This window comes from Sapajus apella, unplaced genomic scaffold (genome assembly GCF_009761245.1).
Source record: "Sapajus apella isolate SASKATOON/1434 unplaced genomic scaffold, GSC_monkey_1.0 scaffold131, whole genome shotgun sequence".
Taxonomy (NCBI): domain Eukaryota; kingdom Metazoa; phylum Chordata; class Mammalia; order Primates; family Cebidae; genus Sapajus; species Sapajus apella.
Genome location: NW_022437071.1, coordinates 3,187,488 through 3,212,544, shown reverse-complemented (window position 1 = coordinate 3,212,544; position 25,057 = coordinate 3,187,488). Strand labels below are relative to the sequence as shown.

The following is a 25,057-nucleotide window of genomic DNA, read 5'->3' as shown; positions in this document are numbered from 1 at the left end:
TGTCTCAATTTGCAGACGACATGATTGTATATCTAGAAGACCCCATCGTCTCAGCCCCAAATCTCCTGAAACTGATAAGCAAGTTCAGCGAAGTCTCAGGATACAAAATCAATGTGCAAAAATCACATGCATTCCTATACACCAATAACAGACTTAAAGAGAGCCAAATCAAGAACAAACTTCCATTCACAATTGCCACAAAGGGAATAAAATACCTAGGAATACAACTAACAAGGAACGTAAAGGACCTCTTCAAGGAGAACTACAAGCCACTGCTCAACGAAATAAGAGAGGACACAAACAGATGGAGAAACATTCCATGTTCATGGTTAGGAAGAATAAATATCGTGAAAATGGCCATACTGCCCAAAGTAATTTACAGATTCAACGCTATCCCCATCAAGCTACCAATGACCTTCTGCACAGAACTGGAAAAAACCACCTTAAACTTCATATGGAACCAAAAGAGAGCCCGCATAGCCAAGTCAATTCTAAGCAAAAAGAACAAAGCGGGAGGCATCACACTACCGGACTTCAAACTATACTACAAGGCTACAGTAATCAAAACAGCATGGTACTGGTACCAAAACAGAGATATAGACCAATGGAACAGAACAGAGGTCTCGGAGGCAACACCACACATCTACAACCATCTGATCTTTGACAAACCAGACAAAAACAAGCAATGGGGAAAGGATTCCCTGTTCAATAAATGGTGTTGGGAAAGCTGGCTAGCCATGTGCAGAAAGCAGAAACTGGACCTCTTCCTGACACCTTACACTAAAATTAACTCCAAATGGATTAAAGACTTAAACATAAGACCTAACACCATAAAAACCCTAGAAGAAAATCAGGACATAGGTGTAGGCAAGGACTTCATGACCAAAACACCAAAAGCATTGACAACAAAAGCCAAAATAGACAAATGGGACCTAATCAAACTCCACAGCTTCTGCACGGCAAAAGAAACAGTCATTAGAGTGAATTGGCAACCAACAGAATGGGAAAAAATTTTTGCAGTTTACCCATCTGACGAAGGGCTGATATCCAGAATTTACAAAGAACTAAAACAGATTTACAAGAAAAAAACTAAGAAGCCCATTCAAAAGTGGGCAAAGGATATGAACAGACATTTTACAAAAGAAGACATACATGAGGCCAACAAACATATGAAAAAATGCTCATCATCACTGGTCATCAGAGAAATGCAAATCAAAACTACATTGAGATACCATCTCATGCCAGTTAGAATGGCGGTCATTAAAAAATCTCGAGACAACAGATGCTGGAGAGGATGTGGAGAAAATAGGAACACTTTTGAACTGTTGGTGGAAGTGTAAATTAGTTCAACCATTGTGGAAGGCAGTGTGGCGATTCCTCAAGGACCTAGAAATAGAAATTCCATTTGACCCAGCAATCCCATTACTGGGTATATATCCAAAGGATTACAAATCGTTCTACTATAAGGACACGTGTACACGAATGTTCATTGCAGCACTGTTTACAATAGCAAAGACCTGGAACCAACCCAAATGCCCATCGACGATAGACTGGATAGGGAAAATGTGGCACATATACACCATGGAATATTATGCAGCCATCAAAAACGATGAGTTTGTGTCCTTTGCAGGGACATGGATGAACCTGGAAACCATCATTCTCAGCAAACTGACAGAAGAGCAGAAGATCAAACACCGCATGTTCTCACTCATAGGGGGGTGTTGAATAATGAGAACACATGGACACAGGGAGGGGAGCACTACACACTGGGGTCAGTTGGGGGGAAATAGGGGAGGGATGGTGGGGGGTGGGGAGCTGGGGAGAGATAGCAAGGGGAGAGATGCCAGATGTAGGTGATGGGGAGGAAGGCAGCAAATCACACTGCCACGTGTGTACCTATGCAACAATTTTGCATGTTCTTCACATGTACCCCCAAACCTAAAATGCAATAAAATAAATAAATGGGGAAAAAAAAAAAGAAGATTGCTTTTTTTACAAGTGGCAAATAAGAGTGTTTGGGGAAGTGGAGATATAGGAATTTGGGCTCAGTTAAGGATTTCTTACACTATAAGGAAATTGACCTAGATGACTCTACGGAGTGATGTGGATTACATCAGGATTAAAATTCAAATCTTAGTTTATGAATTATTTACCATTGTTCATGTAGATGAACTGAATATTTGTCATTCCACGGTGTCAAGCTATTGTTAATAATATCAATTTCAACTATTTTCACATATCATACGTCCCCAAGAATAAGATCCTGGAGATACATAGTCTTTTGCTAAAATATTCCTGAGTATAATGGCTGTGTATTATTATAAATAACAAATTCATGTTTAAGACAACAGCTCCATATTGCCCTGTCATGTACCCTGCTAATAATACATGAACTATCCTCTACACCTTAGAACTCACAAGTTCAATATTATTCTGCTTTAAAGATATATTCATTATATACCACCAAGAGCTTGTTAAAAAGTTTTAAGAGAAGCTTCACAGATAAAGGCTCTTGATTCTTCCATGAGTAACATGAAGCTAGAAAAAACTGAGAGTAGACGGCCACCAGTTTCTGCTACTTTTCCACAGCTAAGACTCTGAAACATTTGACACCACGCTACAGCCAAGTCCACCGTTCCATGCTGTGTTCCCACTATGGCCTTTATCTTCACAGCAGTGACCTCTTCCTTCTTCCAGCACACATACGTAAGACAAATCTCTGACAGACCAGAAAGTCCCAACACTTGTCCAGTTTCTGAGAACTGGGCTGCCTAAAAGATGCTTAAAGCCAATAAATTGAATCAATCCTTCCTTATCTGTTTGAATTTTATTATTCAATAATTAAACCTACATGACATCTACTATTTATATTCTTATTTTCATATATTTCAATTTAAAGATATCTTGGCTTTTTTTTAACTGGCATTTATTTCTTTCCTTGAGTTTCCCTTTGCTTCCATTTGCTAGATACTCCGCTCTTACCTTTAGTCTTTCCACTCACTGTCTCATGCCTCCATTCCCCTCAGGTGGTCATTTTGATAATACACCACACTTAAAAAGCTGGTTGAAAATCTCTATGCGGTGGTTCTGGTTCTCATTACTGAAGTTTTTCATTTAAACATCTTTAAAACTCTCAGAAACTTGCTCAATTCTGTCTCTGACATATTATCAAAACCAAAGCTATCCCTGACTGTGTTTAATTAATGTGTTTAAACTGGTCCATTTGTGATTGATCTACAAGATGAAGGGAGCCCAACTCAGGTCTATATTTTAAATGCTAGTATATCTTTCTGACATAATAACATCTAAAATCCTGAAAAGTAGAGCTTGTCCCAACTTAACAAATGTTTCCGAGATGCTTTTGATTCTGGCTTAATAAATTTAAAGAAATAAAACTCGAATTTCCAGATTGTTTGTGCAATATAACCAAACATAAATTGGTTGGTGTACCCTGTTGAATCCCTGTTTTGCATTTGTAAACCATGATACTGTATTTCTAGTTTTCAGTTCCTTATAGGGCAAATGGCTTTGCTTTCCCTGGCTTCGTTGCCTTAAAGACCTGAAGGGCCTCCCAACCTAGGGAGTTACTTTTTAAAATTCACTTTTATTTAAATTCTGAAGAATCATGTCATGTTCAGTGGCAGCAAGTTTGGGATTACAAATTACTGCTGAGGATGAAGGGTCTCAGAACTTCAGAACCTACTTCTACACTGGTGTTCCTAAAGAAAATGTGGCAGTAGAAATCGACAAATGTTACTTTAGAGCTGTGAGACTGATATTCTGGCATTTTCTTTGGACACACCCGTTCCCATTGAAGGCAGACAGGGTTTCTCTTACCTTCCTCGCACCTTTATGTCTGAGATCGCGTAAAAGTAGCGTGCCAAGTGTAGCTCATCTACAAATATTTCCCCAACGGCTGGTCTTAGCAGCCTTATCCTCAGGTCTGTGACTGTAAAGAAATCTCTGAGTTTCTTGGTTGTATCCAGCTGTCCGTAGAGGGAAGCCATATTGCGTAGGCGAGGTCCAGCAAAAAACGCAAACCTGTCTTTGATTTCAAAGTGGATTATTTTGCTATTTGTTGTATACCCTGTTGAGTACTCTTCTGTGCAAATGATTTCTAAGACCGTATGCTGTGATAAATCCTTCACGGATTTAGGATCCATGTGAAAAGCATCTAAGCAGTCTGTGGCATAATACTGATAGGGCTGCCATGTTCGTCCATAATCGAGAGACTTCTCCAGGATCATTTGGTCTGGACGCCCCGATTCAAAGGTAATAACTATGTTGTCTGTTAGCTCAATGGTTTTGCTCCAAGACAGAGTGATGTTAACCTGGAGAGGCTTGGGATACTCCTTCCAAGTGGCAGACTGCCAAAATGTGGAGGGATGTCTTCCTTCAAAATCAAACATCAGCTCAGGGGGGTGTGCCAGCTCAGGGGTACTCGCATCGCACTCATTATTGCACATGTAGGGATTGCCCTATGGAAGAAGAACAAAAGAGGGTACATCAAAACACTGGTTTCCCGCAAGTCTTGCCATATCGCTGTTGCTCAGTAAGAGGCTAGAAAAGGAAAAAAAAAAAAAAAAAAAAAAAAGAACAAAAAGAAAAAAACCAAAAAACAAAATCTGTTTTCAGTAATCATTTTTATTTACCCTCACTGGATTCTCCTCTTTAATAGCTTAAAAAAAGCAATATGGTAATTTTCTTGTCTTGTTTCCTTCCATGTGCTTTAAGAAATGAAAACAAGTTTATTTATTCCATATGTGTTAGACCCATAATGTGGTCACAGAAGCACGAAGATACTGAGCAACTGTCTAACAGCTCTAATACCTCCGCTTCCTCTTAGAAAGATGCTATAGAAAAGCAAGGGAAATTCCTCCCTGCCTGAAGGACAATCCTTAAGAGTACGCTTCTTTAAAAAGTCACTTTTCAAGCAAAGCTTTAGAATCAGCCGTGAACCATAGATACCTGTGTTCCGTGGGGGAGACAATACTCCCATACAACATTCAGCATTTTTTTTTTTTTTTTTTTTTTTGGCTTTCCTTGAAATCCATCACACTTAACTGGGTCCTTGATTCACAATGTCTGGTTTTAAAACATTTACTTTGCTCACCACAAATTATTAAAATGTGGTACCCTAAAGGCTCTGGGGCTTGGTCCAAATATCTGCCATCTTGTTAGGTAAAGATAAAAGGATTGCTCAGCAAAGTCTTGGGGCTGGGAGTGTGCTCCAAGTTATCTGGACAAGAAAACCTGCTACTCAATTAGGAGGCTGTTGCACATCAAACCACAGCCACTTGATGCGTTTGTTACTCTGGGCCAGCCCATAGGCAGTTCTTCATGGATGTTAGTTCTCACTATTCTCCCTTTAACGAACGCTGCTTCCTTCACAGCCATTCAGACAAGAAGCTACAAAGAAATCTCCTAGTTATATTACAGCAAGTTACAACACTGCTTATGCTACACTAAATGGTTGCTCGGTAGATTCTATGGCAAATGACAAGTTACCAGACTTTTGTTGATTTCATTTTTAAGAAAACAGATAGTACCATTTACACTCCATTATTCAGGTGTTTCTCTCTTATTCTGTAGCCAGTTATTATGACCATGGCTGGGTGAAAAGAATTGATCCTCACACTGTCCTAGGCTTCCTCTTGCAATTATAATTAGGTTTCTTGGTTTTCGTTTGTTTGTTTTTTGTTTTGTCATGAACTGTGAGCTTTCCATCATACCTGTAGAATACAAGAGCTAGATCTCAGACAATGAATTTACCCTCTAGACACCGACACTCAGTTGCTGGCTGACTCCTATGAAATAGAAGATGAACATGGGAGAATTGCTTTGGTCTCCCTAGAGGCAACTTCCTCCTACCTAGTCAGCTAATACTCTTACTCTCTCTTTCCCGTTAATGTAACTGAATCCTGAAGTTGGCAACAGGTTTTGGAGACTCAAGTATAATTGTGATAGGACAGGAGAAAGGAGAGATGGTACATTATTTGAGGAACAGAACTGTTTTAAAAATACACTCAAGGAATCAGTGATAATGAAAATGTTTCTGTACTTCTCTCTCGAATTTCAATTCCCTAGTCCTGATCCCAGCGTCTGTGGTCCTATTTATAGTATCCCCTTCGAAATGAGCCAAGGGAGGGGGGAAATAAGTTTCTGTTCCAGGTGGAATAAATCACCAAATTTATTATTATTTAAACTCTCTTAAGCATGCCAGAGAGCCAAATGCAAAGCTCTGCAAACTGCAAAGGCTTTTTATGGAGGGCTATAAATATTGTGGAATCTGTCAGGATTTATAAATTCTAAATATATGTAAATGCACATTTTACAGGAAGAGGTCAGATTTACACAAATCACACCTTCATTTGAAATTTACTGAAAAAATATGGTCACTTCAAAATCTGTCAGCATGTAGCCATCTGTGCAATCATGAACTTGGATGCTACCATCTTCCTCCTGACAAAAGTGTCTTTATCTGAGGTCAGAGGTATGGAAACAAGGGGGAAGAGCCTTGTTTCTTTCTGCGGGATCCACCAAAGTGAGTTATCAGACGTTTGTAGTAAGTCGTGTTGAAAGATAACATTTGTTTACTTTCAGCATAGGTGTGCAGGGATTCTCAGATAGGGATACGGCACTGGGACCACAGGAGACGACATATTAGGCTGCTTCTGGAAATTGGTCAATACTAACAAATGTATCTTATAAAATATGCTTGAAGAAATCTATGTAAAAGGCTCTATGCCTATACTCAATAAAAGGTATGCCAATAACCACCATTTAGTTAGCACTTGTGTGCTGGACACTACATACATTTTCCTGGGTAATCCTTTCCATCTCTACCTAGAGAAGAGAAAATTGAGGCATAGAGGTGTTAAGTAATTTGCCCAAGGTCACCTAATAAAGTCAGTAAGAGGGAGAGAGGAGGCTGGTGCCTCTTACCCCTTCCCTGGCTTGTTGAATTCCCAAGTCATTGGAGTTCCCTCTGTTGTAGCCCTGTCGTAAAGCAGGATCGGCTGGTAGAAAGGAAATGTCTAAGATCAAATGAGTTTGGGAAGCACAGCCTAATCTTCTTGTCTTGGAGAGTCCTAATGAACATTTTCATAATCTGAGATATCTTGAAATTAAGAATCCTGTTTAGCTTCATGTAACACCTAGTTTCACAGACTTATGTGACCATGGAGTCTCTGTGTGGTTTAGTAACTCCTGTTCATATTCTACAGAAATCATGTCCTGGAGGGCATCCTTAGAGATTCTCTGCTTTGTATCACTCTTGATATTGTAAGCACGTGGAGGTGAAACAGCACTGCAGTTTTAGTCCTTTAATGAAGGCTACAGAAAGCACTAGGTCTCTTCTCAGTGGGCATCCTTCCCTTGAGGCTCAGTAGATCAGCCAGCTCAGGGCAAATGTCTACATTTATATCAAATTATTCATTGCTTTGCACAGATCTGGTGCTTTAGGCACCTAAAAAAATGAGAGTAAAGATTCATACATGCAACAATTATTTGATTGCCATGTTTAAGTCACTCAGCTTGGCTCTCAAAGTACAGCAGTAGAGAAATCCAAGTCCTTGCTTCCTGTGGCACTTCCATCCTAGTTGGGGGAGATGCACTAAACAAACAGACATAATGTGTTATAATGTTACACGGTGATGACGTGTATGGAGAAAGCAAAGCCAGCTAAAGGAGGCTGTGGTATTCGGGGAGGAACAGGGATTGTAAATTTATTTTGGGAAGTCAGGGAAGGTCTCCCTGATAACATGACATTTGAGCTGATTGAGAGCACTTCCCAATTTATACTGGAGATGATCAGATGAAGTTGAGCAGAATGACAGTTTCGTCCTTCATTTGACTCTACTCTTAGTGATATTTTCAGCAGCATAACAATTTATTGAAATCAATGGGTAAACAAATCATTTCAAATAAGAATCTACACGAAATGACTGTAGATACCAAAGGGGGAAAAATCAATTGGATTGTTCTATTTCATAGCACTCATGCTCTTTTAGGAGATTAGTGATTTGATGGCTATTAACATAACTTACTGAGATATGATGACATTGAGAGAAAATTAACAGAGGAAGCAGGAAGAAAACAAAAGATTTCATTTTGGTTCCCTGCACTTTAGGTAAGAGAGAGAAAAAAAGAAGAAGAAAGGTGAAGAAGCCATAAATCTTATCATTCCCCAAAGAAAAAGCTGGAGGAGAGATTACAGGCTGAAATATTTAGTGTAAATATTTCGCGTGGGTGTGATCTGTAATACTGTTGTTACAGAGAATTATCAATATGAAAACAATTTCTGTTAAAGGGATTAGTTTAATTAGATTTTCAACTACTTCAACCCCACCCTAATCCTCTTTAATAACAACAACAATGAAATTTATATAAGAAAAAGCAACCTTTCCCGACTTACAAAAACAAAGAACCCTTCTTCCTGTTATATCTAACAGATTCAGGCATCAGAAAGTGTAAGTAATTATTTTGTGGCCAGCAGGCAGCCTTAAATAGACCTTAATTGAAGCTCGACAAGCAACATATCCTTAGCTGATTGTCTGTGGACAAAGAAGAAAATATTTATGCCTATGCTGATAATATTTACACCACTAACAAATGCCTAAATAATTAAACAGATATTGCTGCTAAATATTTTTATAACAATTAGAAGAAGATTGTGATGTTTAATTTCATTTTAAAAATGTTAATATTTTACCTCTGGGAGAATTGTAGTTCTTAATTAGCAATTTGTAACCAAAGTGGAATATTGTTATTCTTCCTTAATATGCTTTCAGAATTTAGAGAGATAAATACAATTTGAGGAATGCTTTTGCTATTTCTATTGATGGAAGGTGCCTTCCTTCCTTCTGGCAAAGTGACACTTTGAAAAGAACATCCTTGCACCTAAGATCTGCTAAGCCCTTGAGAGTTATATGTTTTTAAAAAATCTCATGTAAGCAGTATTAAGGTAACACTTGTGTTGCTATCATTTTGACTTTGCCCTTCCAAGCTTTACCTATGGGCAAACTATTGGGAACAACAGTTGAAAATGAAGAGAATTCTTATGGGAGATTTGCTAATGAACTGTAAGCTACGTGCCAAGCAGGCATGTACGCAAGTGGTTGTGAGACACGTTTGGGTTAACACTTATACGAATCACGAAAAAAGAATGAGACGGAGATGTCCTGCACCCATTTGCATCTGGTTCATCCTTGCTTGTTTTATTGGTGACAGTCAATAAAGACATAAAGGCAAGAAGCAGCATTCTGGAATGGCACACCCAGCCTGTTCCTGCTGTGATTCTGAAATAGATACCATTAGGGTTTTTCCAATGCAAGGCCTTTAAAAGAGTTCAGAAATTAGTTGCAGAGCCTACTATTCATTCCTCAGAGACCGGAACCATGAGCACCACGCTTTCACTGAAAGGCTGGGGCATCGTCTAGACAGGATCTGGGAGGCTAGTGATTGACTCCTTTATATCAGAGGAATAATTTTTGGTGGAGGGACTCCCCCTCCCAGTTCCTTCTTGCCACTTCCTGGCCACTCTTCCTTGCCTCAAGTCCTTCTGCTCCCAAATTTTTGCTTGGCTATAGCGTGGGAAGGTCCCTTTTTTATGACTTTCTGAAGATACTTTGACTATTCTGAGTCTGGGGGCTGATGTTCACAAGTCATGCTGAGGTGCCCCCTTCCGGTCTTATAGCTTACTTACTGGCACTGGGGAGAAGCAGAGACAAGTCAGTACCAGAGGTAAGCACCATCTCTTTCAGATTCAGAAGCTTGAAAGGTAAAGAACAGCACCACAAACATACCAGCAAGCCCTGATAAGCACAGTTTTAGAGACTGACTGTGTATCTTCAGACAGGAAGGTCCACAAGGCCTTATGTTTCCAGTTGCCCACTGGCCCTCAGGACAAAAAGGGGAGTGATCTCTACAAATGGCTGTGTAGTGCAATCTCATTTTGTAAGCTTCTTTGTTAATGGGTATGCTGGGCACCCATGTGCGGTATGCATACAGCAACAGTACACAGTGGTCCCACTTTATCCTCTGGGATATGCTCCAAGACCCCCATTGGATGCCTGAAAGTGAGGATGTATCAAATCTGATTGCTATCAGTTGAAACGTTTCTGTTCATGTTTTCCACTCACAAATGTAATACCTCTTCCCTCTTAACTAAGCACTTGCCACACACGGTGGCCATAACTTTTGCAGTTTGAGGTGTGACAGCAACACCAGCACACATTTTTCTTTTTTGCAATATCACAGATAGATTTGTTCTTACCATAGCTCTTAGCAACCTCAATGTGATTTTTTTTTCTTTCCTTATTAAGTTGAGAACCTTTACCTTTTCACTTAAAGGAAGCACTTTACAGCTTCTCTTTGGCATATCCAAATTGCGAGCAACACTACTCCTGTGTCTTGGAACCATTATTAAATAAAATAAGGGTTCTTTGAACACAAGCACTGTGATACTATGACAATGAATCTGATAACTGAGATGACTACTGATTAGTGGGTGGGTAACATCTACAATGTCAGTGTAGAGATTCTGGACACAAAGATGGTTCAAATCCCAGGATGGATAGGGTGAGGTGGTGTGAGATTTTATCAAGCTACTTAGAGAGGTACACGATTTAAAACGTATGAATTATTTCTGGAATTTTCCATTTAATATTTTCAGACTGTAGGATACCTGAAATTATGGGAATTACAACTGTGGATAAAGTGGGACTACTACATCCTAAATACTATGAGACTATCCCAACATTAGGTCTTCTGACACTGTCGTGACAAAAGCACCTATGTATCTGTCAGAATGGGAGTGTCAAATTTCAGTTTGGAAAATATGGCCACCCGAAGAATAGGAGAGGATAAAGAGTTTTGTTTTTGTATAACCCCGAGTTAAAAACTAACTGCTCCATTTTCTAATGGAACCGTTTGTTCATTACAGAGATTCCCTGCTGGCATAGATACCAGCTTAGGGCCTGATTGAACTTGTAGCTTGTTTCAATTTGCTCCCTGACAATACTAACACCTTGTGGACTTTTTCACTCAGGAATAAAGACGGAGAGCTTAACCTTTCTGCAACAAGAATACTGGAAGCCCTATCACAGATTATGGGCCATAATAGACACCTGTGTAAATCCCCACAGAGGATTATGGTTGGAATTTTCAAACTGGTGAAGGCTGAGAGGTCAAGAAGACCAAGTTTTTAAGAAGGAGCCAAAAAACTTCCCAAACCACAAGCCACAAAAATAGACTCCTAGATAGCAATGCCAGTTATTACTTTGCATGTACTGGACAAGAAATAAATAGTAACAGAATCAAGTGGGGTTGAAAGTGAATATCTGCAGAAAAGCTGTGAACTAAGGTGACATTATTGCAAGTGGTAGGGAGCTTTAAAGAAAAAAATATTTTTTTAAAAAAATCACTAATAAGGCTTTGATAGAATATTTCTATCTAAATTCCACCTTATAAATGACTGGAATTAGATCAGAGCACGGATTTTTAAAATGTTAATTACCAAAAAGCTTAAGTAAGCTGTTAGCATTTAGGTTAATACAACTTGAGAAAAACAAGGGAAGTCAAAATATCACGGAGGAGGGAATGTTCTGAGCCCTGATTCCATCAGGTATCATGAGAGATAGTTTGAGCATTTCGAATCCTGAAAGCTCTTATTTGATGTTCAAAAATTTTTTTCTTCTCCGCATGAGTATGCAAGTCCAAGACCCATTTGAAGTCCATGTATTGAAGGCCACCAGTTTTGAGAGACTACGTTAAGACCAAAAGCACTCTATGCTGAAGTGATCGCTTGATCCTGAGAGGCAGGCAGGACCTGCCTACCACAGCACTTTCAGCAGCGACTGGCTTCTGGCAGTTCTATCCTGCTTTCTCAGATTCCTTACTTCTTTCAAAATCCTGTTTTCCAAATTCATTAACTATTTATAGGTTATCTACTATGGTGAAAACATCATGAAGAACACAACAAAATACAAGATATCTGCAGATTAGTGTGGAGATTAAATGTACACAGGCAACAACCACGTGGTTCTCAAATGGGTTGCTCATGTGCCCAAACAGAGTATTAGGTGTCCTTCAGGGTAAACTGAGTCATCAACAACACAGTGCCATTTCCTGGAGCATCAGTTTTAGCTCTTGGTACATAATTAAATGTAATTTTATAGTTTAAAAAACATATTTTATGGAGTAAAATGCAAAAACAATTTGCAAGCATTTGTAGGGAAAAAAACTCACAGAGACATTTCATGTTTGGGGCAGATTTGGAAGTATGTGCTCAAACCCAATTAAACAGACTATGAAGAAGGAAAGAAGTCTGGGAGGCTTGAGAATAATTTACTCTATCCCACCACCCTCCTGAATTTTCTACTTCATCCAAACCAACACGGGGTGGTCCAAGCAAAACTAGTCATGTTAAGTCTGAGAACTGTGAGTTTCACCATCTCGACATCAAATTCCTGGTGGAAAAATATTTGCTTCACTCCACCCATGGCATAGTGTCTCCATACTTGGCAATTCCAGGTAGAAGATAGCACCTGGAACAATAATTGCTTTTTTTAGAAATATATTTTAGCCAGGCATGATGGCTCATGCCTGTAATCCCAGTACTTTGGGAGGTTGAGGCAGATGAATCACCGGAGATCGGGAGTTCGAGACCAGCCTGATCAACATGCAGAAACCCTGTCTCTATTAGAAATACAAAAATTAGCTGAGTGTGGTAGTGCATGCCTGTAATCCCAGCTGCTCGGGAGGCTAAGGCAGGAGAATCACTTGAACCTGGGAGGTGGTGGTTGCGGTGAGCCGAGATTGTGCAATTGTATTTCAGCCTGAGCAACAAGAGCGAAACTCCATCTCAAAGAAAAAAAAAAGAAAAGAAGTATATTTTATTCTCATGATAACAGCATCTGGTGTGCATTAGAATCACCTGGGACATAAGTACAATGTTGCTCCCTGGGCCCCAGCTTCAGAAATTCTAAATTTTTGGTTCTGAGTACAGGCACAGGAACTGGTATTTTTAAGCAAGCACTCACAACCTGGGAATTAGGGAAATACCTGCTTATTAATGACATCTTAATTTTTGTGGCTTTTCTGAAAAAAGAAGTGGACTTTTGTTGATCTCCAGTTTCCAAGAAAGCTTTCTAGAACCTGAAAGGGTAATTTATCTATACTCCTATCTTTTATTCATTCATTCATTCATTCATTCATTCAATAAACAGTTATTGGATATGACAGACGCTGTGCTGTATTCTGGATATAGTGTGGTAAATTAAACAACTGAGTCCCTACATAGACTAAGTTTACAGGTTGGTTGGAAAGGCAGCCCCTACAAAAGTAAACAATTATGTGATTATATATGAACTGCAAAAGGAAATCACAGAGTTCTATGAAAGGAAAATACATTGAGAGACAAAAAGTAAAAAAGGATATACCTCGGGACTCAAGGCTGGGAGGGAGAGCATTCTTTGCAAAGGGAGTAACAAATGCCAGGCCCTAAGCTGAGGTTTTATAGGAAGTGATACAAAGTGATTGCTACTGGAGTGTAATAAACTAGACGGAAGTGAAGGGGATGAGGCTGGGGAAGAAGGTGCAGAGGAGATCATGCATGAACCTGAGGGCTAGATAAAGACTATGTGACAAGGAAGAACTGATGTGCTGTAAGGAGAGGGCTGCTACAATTTGATTTACACTTTTAATGTTCTTTGTGCCTTCCATGTGCATAATAGGTCCTAAGCGGGTAGGGAGCAGAAGCAGAGCAACCTGTAGGAGGTTTACCAGAGTCACTGAATGAAGCGAGATGGTGGCTTGATCCAGGGTGGGAGGAGTGGAAATAGACAGAAGAGGATGGATGGAAGGTATATTTTAAAGACAATCAGTAGGGCTTTATAAGCCTGCTTAATATTTATGATGGGTCTAGATATAAGGTAGAGACAAATAACAAGAAGTGATAAAAAGCAGGTTTCTGGCTTGACCAAGTAGGTGTTCGGTGGTACTTTTTACTGAAGTGAGAGGCCAGGTTTGGTGTTGTGGAGACAGCAAGGGGACAGAAAATGTTAAATTTGATATTCTTATGAGATATATAATAGAAGTAAGCGTATGTGCTGCTTAGGATGTGTTCAACACTTTTCTAAATGTTTTGCTCATTTCATCTTTATAACAACCATGAAGTAGATACTGTTATTTGCCTTGTTTTACAGATAGGGCAGTTGAAGTACAAATCATTTAAGTAACTTGCTAAGAAGTTACTACTTGCTAGATTTAATAAATTTGAGCTAGTAGGTCTCAAAAGTCAGGAACCGGGTCCAGGCAATCAGTTAGCAGTCATTATTTGCAACCACCATGTTATACCACCTTTCTGTATATTGAGGTCTTCAGGTAACTGTGAGTTTGGACCTCAGTGGAGAGGCCAGGTTGGAGATCATACATTTATGAGACATTAGCTTATGGAGGTATTTAAAAGTGAGAGTGGATAAGAACAATGGAGGAGAAAGTGTAGGGGTAAAAGAGCAAAGGCCTAGACTATGCCTACTCATATAGATAGGCAATACTTATTCATTTGCTAGGCCCAAGGATGCTATTCATCAATACCTGACAAACCAGCTGTTAAGTAGGTGTGTATCTCATTTTTCAAAAAGTAGATTTGAATAGGACTCTAGGTCACATAAGAGGTTAAAATAAGGAAAAAGGTTGACTTTCATAAAGAAGAATTTTTTAAAATTTGGGTTTGGTAGAAAATAAACTTCCCACTAGATCACTTAGTTATGATAGGAAAGAATATTATGCCTGCTGTGGGGAAAAAGGATTTGCAGAGACAAACGATGAACAAATGGTATACCAAGGTTTTTTTTTTGTTTTTTTTTTTTTTTTTTTTTTTTTTAGAATAGTGAATTTACTAGTACGAGAGGAGCAGATTCCACTTAAAGGAATTATAAAGGAATCCACATTATCAGCAAAAGTCCAAATGCAGTAAAGAAGGGTAAATAAAAGAACAGTTTAAAGAAAATATCAACAGGAGGGATTACTTTAGGAATGTAACCTTCGTCTCCATTAGTTTTCCTAATCCTGTTTCATCATTATTATTTTTTTTAACCTTTCCATCATCTCCTCCTCTTCATTTTCTTTTGCCTGTTTTCCTTCTGATTTTAGATTCTTAAAACCCATGTGCACTCATGGTCTTCTCATCCTTTGGCCTTTTCCCTTCTAGCTCCACATAAAGGCCTTCATTGAGTTAATTCCCATTTACAGCTTTAACTGTCATACATTGATGACTCTAAAATTGTGTCTTCAGCTCTGATTTCCCAGGTGAACCTCAGATCCATCTAGTCAAGTACTTAGTAGACATCATCTAACTGCTCCACAAGCATTTCAAATTCAACATATTGAAAAATTAACTTTTCCTCTTCCCCCCCTCCTTCCTTCTTGAATAATTCACTCCTAGAGCTATTAGTTGGGTTTAAACAAGGCAGGTATCACTTGAAAATATTCTTGCAAAAGATGCATAATCAGAATCTAATCATGAGGAAATACCAGACAAAACCAAATGGAGGAGAATTTTATAAAATAACTGCCCTGTAGTATTTAAATGTATCATAAAAATTTTGAGAAACCATTTCAGACTGATGGAGACTGAAGGTGTCTGAAAACGAATGCCATCCAGAGTAGATCTTTTTGCTACAAAAGATACTATTGGGACAACTGGCTGGTGACACTGGTCAGAAGTCTGAAAATTATATGGTAGTAAAGGATTCATATTCATTTCCTAATTTTGATTGTCAATTTGTAACTGTGTAAGAGAATGTCCTTATTAGTAAGAGGTATTAAAGTGTTAAAAGATTATGGGCATCAAGTTGACAACTTACAGTCAAATAGCTCAGGAAAAAAAGTTATTTATATTGTATGCATCTTTTCTATAAATGTGATATTTGGAAAAAATACCAAAAATTCATACAAAAAAGTGAATTTGTTATTATTTTTCTACCAAGCAGTAGTATATTACTATGCATTACAGTTGTATGTAAACATTAAGGTGCATAAAAAATGCCTGGTAAGGCCAGGTGCGGTGGCTCACGCCTGTAATCCCAGCACTTTGGGAGGCCGAGGCGGGTGGATCACGAGGTCAAGAGATCGAGACCATCCTGGTCAAAATGGTGAAACCCCGTCTCTACTAAAAATACAAAAAATTAGCTGGGCATGGTGGTGCGTGCCTGTAATCCCAGCTACTCAGGAGGCTGAGGCAGGAGAATTGCCTGAACCCAGGAGGCAGAGGTTGTGGTGAGCCGAGATCGCGCCATTGCACTCCAGCCTGGGTAACAAGAGCGAAACTCCGTCTCAAAAAAAAAAAAATGCCTGGTAAATCCAGTCCCCACCCACTAGGAATTCTGTTTGAATAGACTGATTCCTGTTGGACTCAGGAACCTGTATTTAGAGCTTACCTTAGATCATCTGCATTCAAGAAGCCTCTGGCCCACACATCAATTCGCACTGGTATAGTATTTGTTAAGAAGCATAGCTCTGGGTCAGATCCTCCTAAGTTTGAATTCCAGCTCTACCACTTTGCTATTGTGTAATTTTTGACAAGCTTCTTCACTTTTCGAGCATGGATTTCTTCTTTAACTTCAAGATAATTAATGGTGCTAATGTGAGATACAATTATATCATGCACGTTAGGTGCTTAGTGTTCAATAATTAGTATTAAACATACTCCCCCATCTGTGTTTCCTGATTCAGAGAGTAATACCAAATTCTTCCATTTCCTAAATAGGAAAGCTTGGAGTTATCTTAAATTCCTTATTCTTCATCAATCTGTTATCAAAGAAGTCTACAGATGAAATTTTTCACCACAGCTTCATTCATATTGCCATTGCCTTCATTAGTTTTTTTTAAAATATACTTTTTCTGAATTATCATTAATCAGCTCAAAATTATCTCCCTCCACATAGTATTGCCATCTTATAACCTATTTTCTGCATAGCTGCTAAAGCGATCTTTCTACAACCCAAATCTGACTGTATCATGTTCCCTTTTAAAGCTATTTAATGGATTTATCACTAACCTTTGAATGCAGCATTCAAATTCTTTAGCATTGCATGTAAGATCCTTCAAGATACAGCCTCTGCAAGTCTCTGAATGTGCCTTTTATTTTTTCACTCACTGGTCGTGTTCACACCTCATGAGTCAGTCATACCAGCCGATGAGCATATACCTAGGCACCATCATTCAATTCATCATATAAAAGAGCGATTATTTTTTGTATCTCTCCTACTATAATTATATGACATGAAGAACGGACACATAAGAAGTGTGTAAACATTTTTTTAATGATTTAAGAAAAGAAAAGCAGAAAAGACAGAAAGTCAGGAAGAAGACAGGAAAAATTAGGTAGGTTTGGAAGTGTGGGATAAGATGGAAGGGATTTGCTCATAGGTTAGTCATTGGGAATTGACATAATCAAGCTTAAAGAACTATTTCAATGAGTTGTACATGGGATTTGTATAATGTAATAAGCAATGTAAAAAAATGTCCAGCTCCAAGTACAGAGTGCCTATGTGTGTGATTGATATGGTTACTGGGGTTTCTGGTGAGGCTAGAGGACAAAGACAAATGGCATGAGCTGCAATTATGTCCCAGTCATTTCTGGCTGTTCATTTTATCTTCGTTTTTCTCCATCAGTCAAAGAAATATTTCTCCTAGTGGCTTCAGAGCTGACCATCTCTCTCCCTAATCCCATCTTGCCTTGCTTATCCAATCCACAGCACCCTTCTGAGTTCTCAGGAGAAGCTGAACAGGAATAATGCATTTGTTCTTGAGCAGTTATGGAGAGCCAAATACAAACTAATGGAAAAAGCGCTGAATGGGGTGGTTGTAATTTTGCAATGGCCATGCATGGAGGTGCTTCAGTGGGGAAAAGTCTTGAAAAAATTGTCATATGTAAGGTAGAAATGGGTATAGAACAAGGAACAAAGCTTACTCTGCTGGAGAAGAGGGAAATGGTCTGTTTACTTGCCACAGCTTCAATGGCTAATTACAGAGACTGAACATTCTACCTGAGTTCAGAGGTTGATTTATCATGAGCTAATGAAATTTACCCCTCAGAGAAACTCTATTACACAGCTGTGGCTCAGGACTTTTATGTTGGTTTGTATTGCCAGTCTTTTATTTATTTTTTCAAAGAAGGCCCTCAGAAATAAGTAGGCAACAAGCTCATTAAACCTGGTCTTGTCACTGTTTGGGACATGCTAGTGTATTTCAGGGCCCACTGAACTAAAACAACTCTATCTTCAATTGATTTCATTGTTCTTTTCCCCTCCCCAAGATCTTGTATTTTTAGCATTTGCGATCTTGAAATATATTTTCTCCAAATCCAACTTTCAAAATTGTGCTTGTCCAAGTTCATACCTGATACATAATATGCAAATGTTTCATTAAAATATATTTTATTCAGATCAGCAGACACACAAATCTCTTGGTGTATTACCAACAATAAATATAATCGTCACTTATGTATAAGACTGGAATAGCTGTTTGTCTACCAGATCCATCATTGTGAACTTAAGTAAATTAAATGACATATTCAGTATCTATCATGTGCCAAGCACTGTCAGATGTTGTAGGTTAGTTCAAAATAAGGTCGATTCTTCTCTATCAGCTAATATATAGTAGCAAGACAAGGTTGAGAAAGCTGAAAGACCAAGATTGAGAAAAGGCAAGACTGAGAAAGTACAGGGCTTCTTTGACAAAAGGAAATAAAATAGCAGTTAGTAATATCCTAATTTGAAGACGATATGTACAAAAATCTATTGTTAAGGAGAGAAATGAAGTTAGAATGTCATTATGAAAGATGTTGAGGAGGCAGAGTCTTGGTTTTGAAAAACGTGTCATATTTGCATATGTGAAACCCATTCTGTTTTTGAAATGGAGAAGGAATCAATGACCATTCAATACCCTTAAGGTTAGGAATTATAAAAGGGGCTTTCTATTTGTCATTTCATTTAATCTTCACAATTCCCTAGGAGTCAAGTACTATCCTAGTTTTACTGATAAATAAACTAAGGTCTAAAATGTCATGGAACCTACTTAAAAGAAATGGTAGGAGTTTGTCTGTAAGGATGTAAAACAATCCTAATATTTAGGAGGCCAGGAGTAGGGCTGTGAGGTAGAGGGAGGTAGCTTTAAATATAAAGCAAGAAGTTGATTTTAGAGAGCATTAAAAGCTGGGTAGAAATGATTGTGTATGATTAACTGGAGAAATGAAAGCCATTAATGGTTTTTATAGCAGATGTCTCATACTCGGTTTACTTTCTTTATTGGCTGTCCAGAATCCTTTCTAGAGAAAACAAAAAGTTTGAGTCCAATACTGGGAGTCATCTCCATCAACTGATGAAGCAGAATCAAAAGCAAGATTTGATAATAATTCTAGTACTTGGCATGCAAAGAATATTGGACACATCTTATTCATTTTTGTATCCTTCAAAATTCCTTGCACAGGATAGTCAATAAATGATGAGCAGACGAATGAATGTAAAACAAACTATTTTATGATTAATTTATTTGTTTGACAAAATATGAAACTGCTCAAAAATTAAAGAAGGAATTTTATGTCTTCTAATTCAATGCTGTATTTGCTGAATTTGTCACTTGTGAAACATCTAGCAAAGGTGAAGCATTATCTTTGACTTTTCTCTTTATTTACAGAGATACTAATTCTCGAATCAAGAGACCTTATGGTGGGCCAGAAAGGGTCCAGAACTGGCCTAGAGTTGATGACTCTATTTCCACTGAAGTCTAAGACATGGACTGAAACAGCCTTAGAAATAGAGGAATGCCATGATAACTGCCGTGCATTATAAAATGAAAAGAGGATAGACTGGAGGTAGGAAAGCCAGTTAGGAGTTAGCTTTAATTATCTAGCTGTGAGAAGAGCAAGATGATGGAAGATTCAGTAGGAGCTTAACTGGAAGTACAGAACAAAGGAAAGGAAAAAACCAATAATACATCAAGGTGTAATGTCTGGAAGATTGTGAAAATGATGGTGATAGGCCAACAGCTAAGCAAAGAGCCAAATCAGGAATGCAATCCCATGCACAATTTCCACAGAAAGAAAATCATAAAATACCTAGAAATACAACTAACCAGGGAGGCGAAAGATCTCAACAACCAGAATTACAAATCACTGATCAAAGAAATGGAAAACAAATGGAAAAACATTCATGCTTATGAATAGGAAGAATCAATATTGTTAAAATGGCCATATTGCCCAAGGTTGTTTACAGATGCAATGCTATTTCTATCAAACTACCGGTGACATTTTTTTTTCCACAGAATTTGAAAAAACATTCTAAAATTCATTTGGAAGCAAAATAACAGCCTGAATAAGACAATCCTAAGCAAAAAGAAATATCTGGGGACATCACACTACTTGACTTCACACTATACTACAGGGCTACAGTAATCAAAACTGTATGGCACTGGTACAGAAATGGACACATAGACCAGTGAAACAGAATAGAGAGCCCAGAAACAAGGCCACACACTGACAGCTATCTATTTTTTTGCCAAAGCTGACAAAAACAAGCAATAGGAAAAGGAATCCCTATTGAATAAGTGGTGCTGGTATAAGTGGTTAGCCATATGCAGAAGATTGAAACTGGACCCCTTCCTTACACCATATACAAATATCAACCCAAGATGGATTAAAGACTTAAATGTAAAACCCAAAAGTATAAAAACCCTGGAAGCAACCTAGGCAGTACCATTCTGGACATAGGAACAGGCAAAGTTTTTATGACAAATATGCCAAAAGCAATCTCGACAAAAGCAAAAACTGAGGAATGGGATCTAATTAAACTTAAGAGCTCCTGCACAGCAAAAGAAGCTATCAACAGAGTAAATGGAGAACCTACAGAATGGAAGAGAATATTTGCAAGCTATGCATCTGACAAAGGTTGAATATAGCAACTATAAGGAACTTAAATGAATTAACAAGAAAAAGTCACCCCCATTAAAAAGCGGGCAAAGATAGGAGCTGTGAATATTCTTAAGGACCTAAGTGGGTCCAACCAAATTTTTGACAAGAGACTAAAGCTGGGAATTGCAACCCAAGGAAGGAACAACGTAAGTTACCCTCTCCAAAGTAGTTACTAGAGAATAGAAGGCCAAGGACAAATGCCAAGTGGAAAAAAACTTGAGTGGAAGTGAGAACAGGTCTGTGTTAGAAGACAGACAGAAACCAGTAAAAATAGGAGGAAGTTAGGAATAAGCCTTGTTAGATGGAAACGAGTGATGAATGGGGGTGGGGGGGGTTAGCACAGGACAAAGATGGAGTCATTATTTTCAAGCCTTGAAAACTGGAACAAATAATTATTCTATCAGGAAATATGTCTTTCCTAGAATGAATAAGAGTTTGTATCCCAGCCCTCTGTGAATTCTTTATGTCTCAGTTTTCTCATCTATGTAAGATGAATAATAATTTTACACATTCCATAGTGTTTTTGTGAGGACTAAATGAACTAATATGTCAAAAAAGCTTGGCATGGTGCCTAGAATATAGTAATATCTCAATAAATATCAGCAATTACTACCATCATCACCGTCATCATCATCACTATCATTGCTATGAACTTCCCTACTTCCTGTCATATAAAAGTCTCCTTTTTAGGGTCCAGTGTGTCACCTATAGGTCAGCACTCAGTTCTTCAAAGTCGGCTAATAAAATGGAGGCATGAAAGTTAATCTCTTCATAGAATACACAGAATAAGCCATTCTCCCAGATATGTAAATGTAAAAAACTATTTATGGTGTCACTGTACAAGGTTCCAAGGTATTCTTTGTGGACAAAATAAAAACATCCCCCAAATGGCTCTGATTGTACCTTTCATATCTATCTCTTATTATCAAACCTGTTGTAGCAGCTATGGCCAAATTAGAAAGAACACAATCCTCCCAACCTTGCCAGCCAACACAGAATTCAGAGTAATTAAAATTCAAGTAAGAAAAGATCAAACACGAGACTGAATTCACACTCTTGACTTTATGAGATGAATCATCTTTGAGTAATGACCTAACTTTTCTGAGCCCCTGTTGGCCAGGTATACACTGAAGACTACGTCTCACTCCCAGGTAGATTAAAGTAGCTAATTCACTGGGGGGGGGGGGGGGGAGTCACTTATAGAAACTGAAGTATAATTGGCAATATAGATTTATTTTTCTCCACTTCCACTCTTTTGTCCTGTTAACAGTTTACCCCTGTGTTGTCCTAGAGGGGAGCCATGAGCCACATGTAGTTACTAAACATTTGAAATGCAGCTAGTCCAAATGAGATGTGAGGTAAGTGTAAATTACACATTGGATTTTAAAGACTTAGTACAAAAAGAAAAGAAAGTAAAAATACCTCACTAGTACCTTTATACTGATACATGTTGAAATAATAATATTTTGAATATATTAGCTTAAATAAAACATACTATTAAAATTATTTTACTTGTTTCATTTTACCTTTGTTAAATTTAAAATAACTTATATAGACATAGTTTCTTTCTATTGGATAGTACTAGTTCAAATAATTAATCTGATGTGATCAAAGAAAAAATAATTAGGTAAATGAAAGCTCATAGTGGTAATTGCTACTTCTTACAGCCTAGAATGAAGAGGCTTTGCCATTAGTATCAATGAGTGCTTGGATGTTTGTTTCCAGCAGTAGTCCAGGAAAGGGGATAAGCTCACTCACAAAATAAATGGGTAAGTAAATTAATGACTAAGATATTGAATAACAACATGAATATAGGAGGCATGAAACATATGGCCTAATCAGCTGATGAAAACAAAGCCTAAGATGAAAAACAGAACAATAAAATGTTTAAGACACAGGCATGGGCAAGACTTCATGACTAAAACACCAAAGGCAATGGCAACAAAAGCCAAAATTGACTAATGGGATCTAATTAAACTAAAGAGCTTCTGGACAGCAAAAGAAACTATCATCAGAGTGAATAGGCCACCTACAGAATGGGAGATAATTTTTTTCAATGTATTCATCTGACAAAGGGCTGATATCCAGAATATACAAGGAACTAAAACAAATTTACAAGAGAAAAACAAACAACCCCATCAAAAAGTGGGCAAAGGATATGAACAGACACCTCTCAAAAGAAGACATTTATGTGGCCAACAAACATGAAAAAAAGCTCATCATCACTGGTCATTAGAGAAATGCAAATCGAAACCACAATGACGTATCATCTCACACCAGTTAGAATGGTGATCATTAAAAAGTCAGGAAACAACAGATGCTGGAGAGGATGTGGAGAAGTAGGAACACTTTTATACTGTTGGTGGGTGTGTAAATTAGTTTCACCATTGTGGAAGACAGTGAGGCGATTCCTCAAGGATCTAGAACCAGAAATACCATTTGACCCAGCAATCCCATTACTGGGTATATACCCAAAGGATTATAACTCATTCTATTATAAAGACACATGCACACGTATGTTTATTGCAGCACTGTTCACAGTAGCAAAGACTTGGAACCAGCCCAACTGCCCATTAATGATAGACTGGATAAAGCAAATGTTGCACATATACACCATGGAATACTATGCAGTCATAAAAAAGGAGGAGTTCATGTCCTTTGCAGGGACATGGATGAAGCTGGAAACCATCACTCTCAGCAAACTAACACAGGAACAAAAAACCAAACACCACATGTTCTCACTCATAAGTGGGAACTGAACAATGAGAACACACTGACATAGGGAGGGGAAGGAACATCACACAGTGGAACCTGTCAAGGGGTGGGTGGCTAGGGGAGGAATAGCATTAGGAGAAATACCTAACGTAGATGATGGGTTGATGGGTGCAGCAAACCACCATGGCATGTGTATACCTGTGTAACATATCTGCACATTCTGCACATGTGTCCGAGAACTTAAAATATAATTAAAAATAAAAAGAAAAGAAAAAAAAGAATTGTCTGAGCCCTGTGTTTTTTGTGGTTGGGTAGGAAAGAGAGAGATCAGCCATAGGACAAAACAGTTCTTCATAAATTATATGAAAATTAATCTGGATATCCAAGAATTAAACTGCAACAAAGATATCCAAGAATCAAACTGCAACAAGGATGCATTTATGTGTGTCCAAAAAAATAACTGGAGATTTCTCAATCCCAGTAGTCATATGTTTTTCTAGAATTTAGAAGAGGTTAGAAAATGGAGTTATTTTTTCTGGAAGTAACTCTCCTAAATACACCATGTAGGAGGTTGATCAGTTCTTCCAGAGGAAGGAAGAATTCATGTATTTGGCCATAAATGTGAAAACACCAAATTCAGTTACAGCTGATTTTATTGGCAGCTTATAACCCATATTTGAGTTACTATATATAATTTAGTCCACTCTAGATTGTTGAATGTGTGTACTAGAAAAGAAATAAAAATTTAATCTGCTTTCCTAAAAATGAAAAGGCAATTCATATCCTAGAGAATAAGTAAAAAAATTCTTTCAGAATGCCAGAAGGAAAAAAAAAATAAGTATGTGATCAATAGTTCCAGATACTCAAAAGAAGATAAGGAGTAAAAAATTCTTTTGATTTGTCTTGAAAGTGATTGTCAATGACCTTGGAAATACTTGTTATAATAGGCTGTTGAGGTAGAAGTCATTTTACTAGAGAACTGTGCAATTATTTTTATTTTTTTCTTAAAGGAGGCAGGTGTTCAAAACACTCATTAGAGGCAAGGCATGGTGGTTCCTGCCTGCAAACCCAGCACTTTGGGAGGTTGAGGCGGGTAGATCATGAGGTCAGGAGATCGAGACCATTCTGGCCTGTATGGTGAAACCCCATCTCTACTAAAATACAAAAAATTACCTGGGCATGGGGGCATGCACCTATAGTCCTGCTACTCAGGAGGCTAAGGCAGGGAAACCTCTTGAACCCAGGAGGCGGAGGTTGCAGTGATCCGAGATCGCTCTACTGCATCCCTGGTGACAGAGCAAGACTGTCTCAAAAACAAAACAAAACAAACAAACAAACCAAAAAAAAAAAAAAAAAAAAAAAAAAAAA

General features: G+C 38.1%; 1 protein-coding gene across 9 annotated transcripts in view; it reads right to left on the bottom strand.

Annotated features, from left to right (window-relative positions):
• The window catches only part of NTNG1 (netrin G1), a 376,597-nt gene that overhangs the window by 167,932 nt on the left and 183,608 nt on the right, over positions 1-25,057 (bottom strand). For all 9 annotated transcript variants that reach the window (XM_032262858.1, XM_032262856.1, XM_032262861.1 and 6 more), the window contains exon 3: positions 3,838-4,478. In XM_032262858.1, the coding sequence (XP_032118749.1) occupies positions 3,838-4,478 (641 nt within the window). The remainder of the gene's footprint in view (positions 1-3,837; positions 4,479-25,057) is intronic.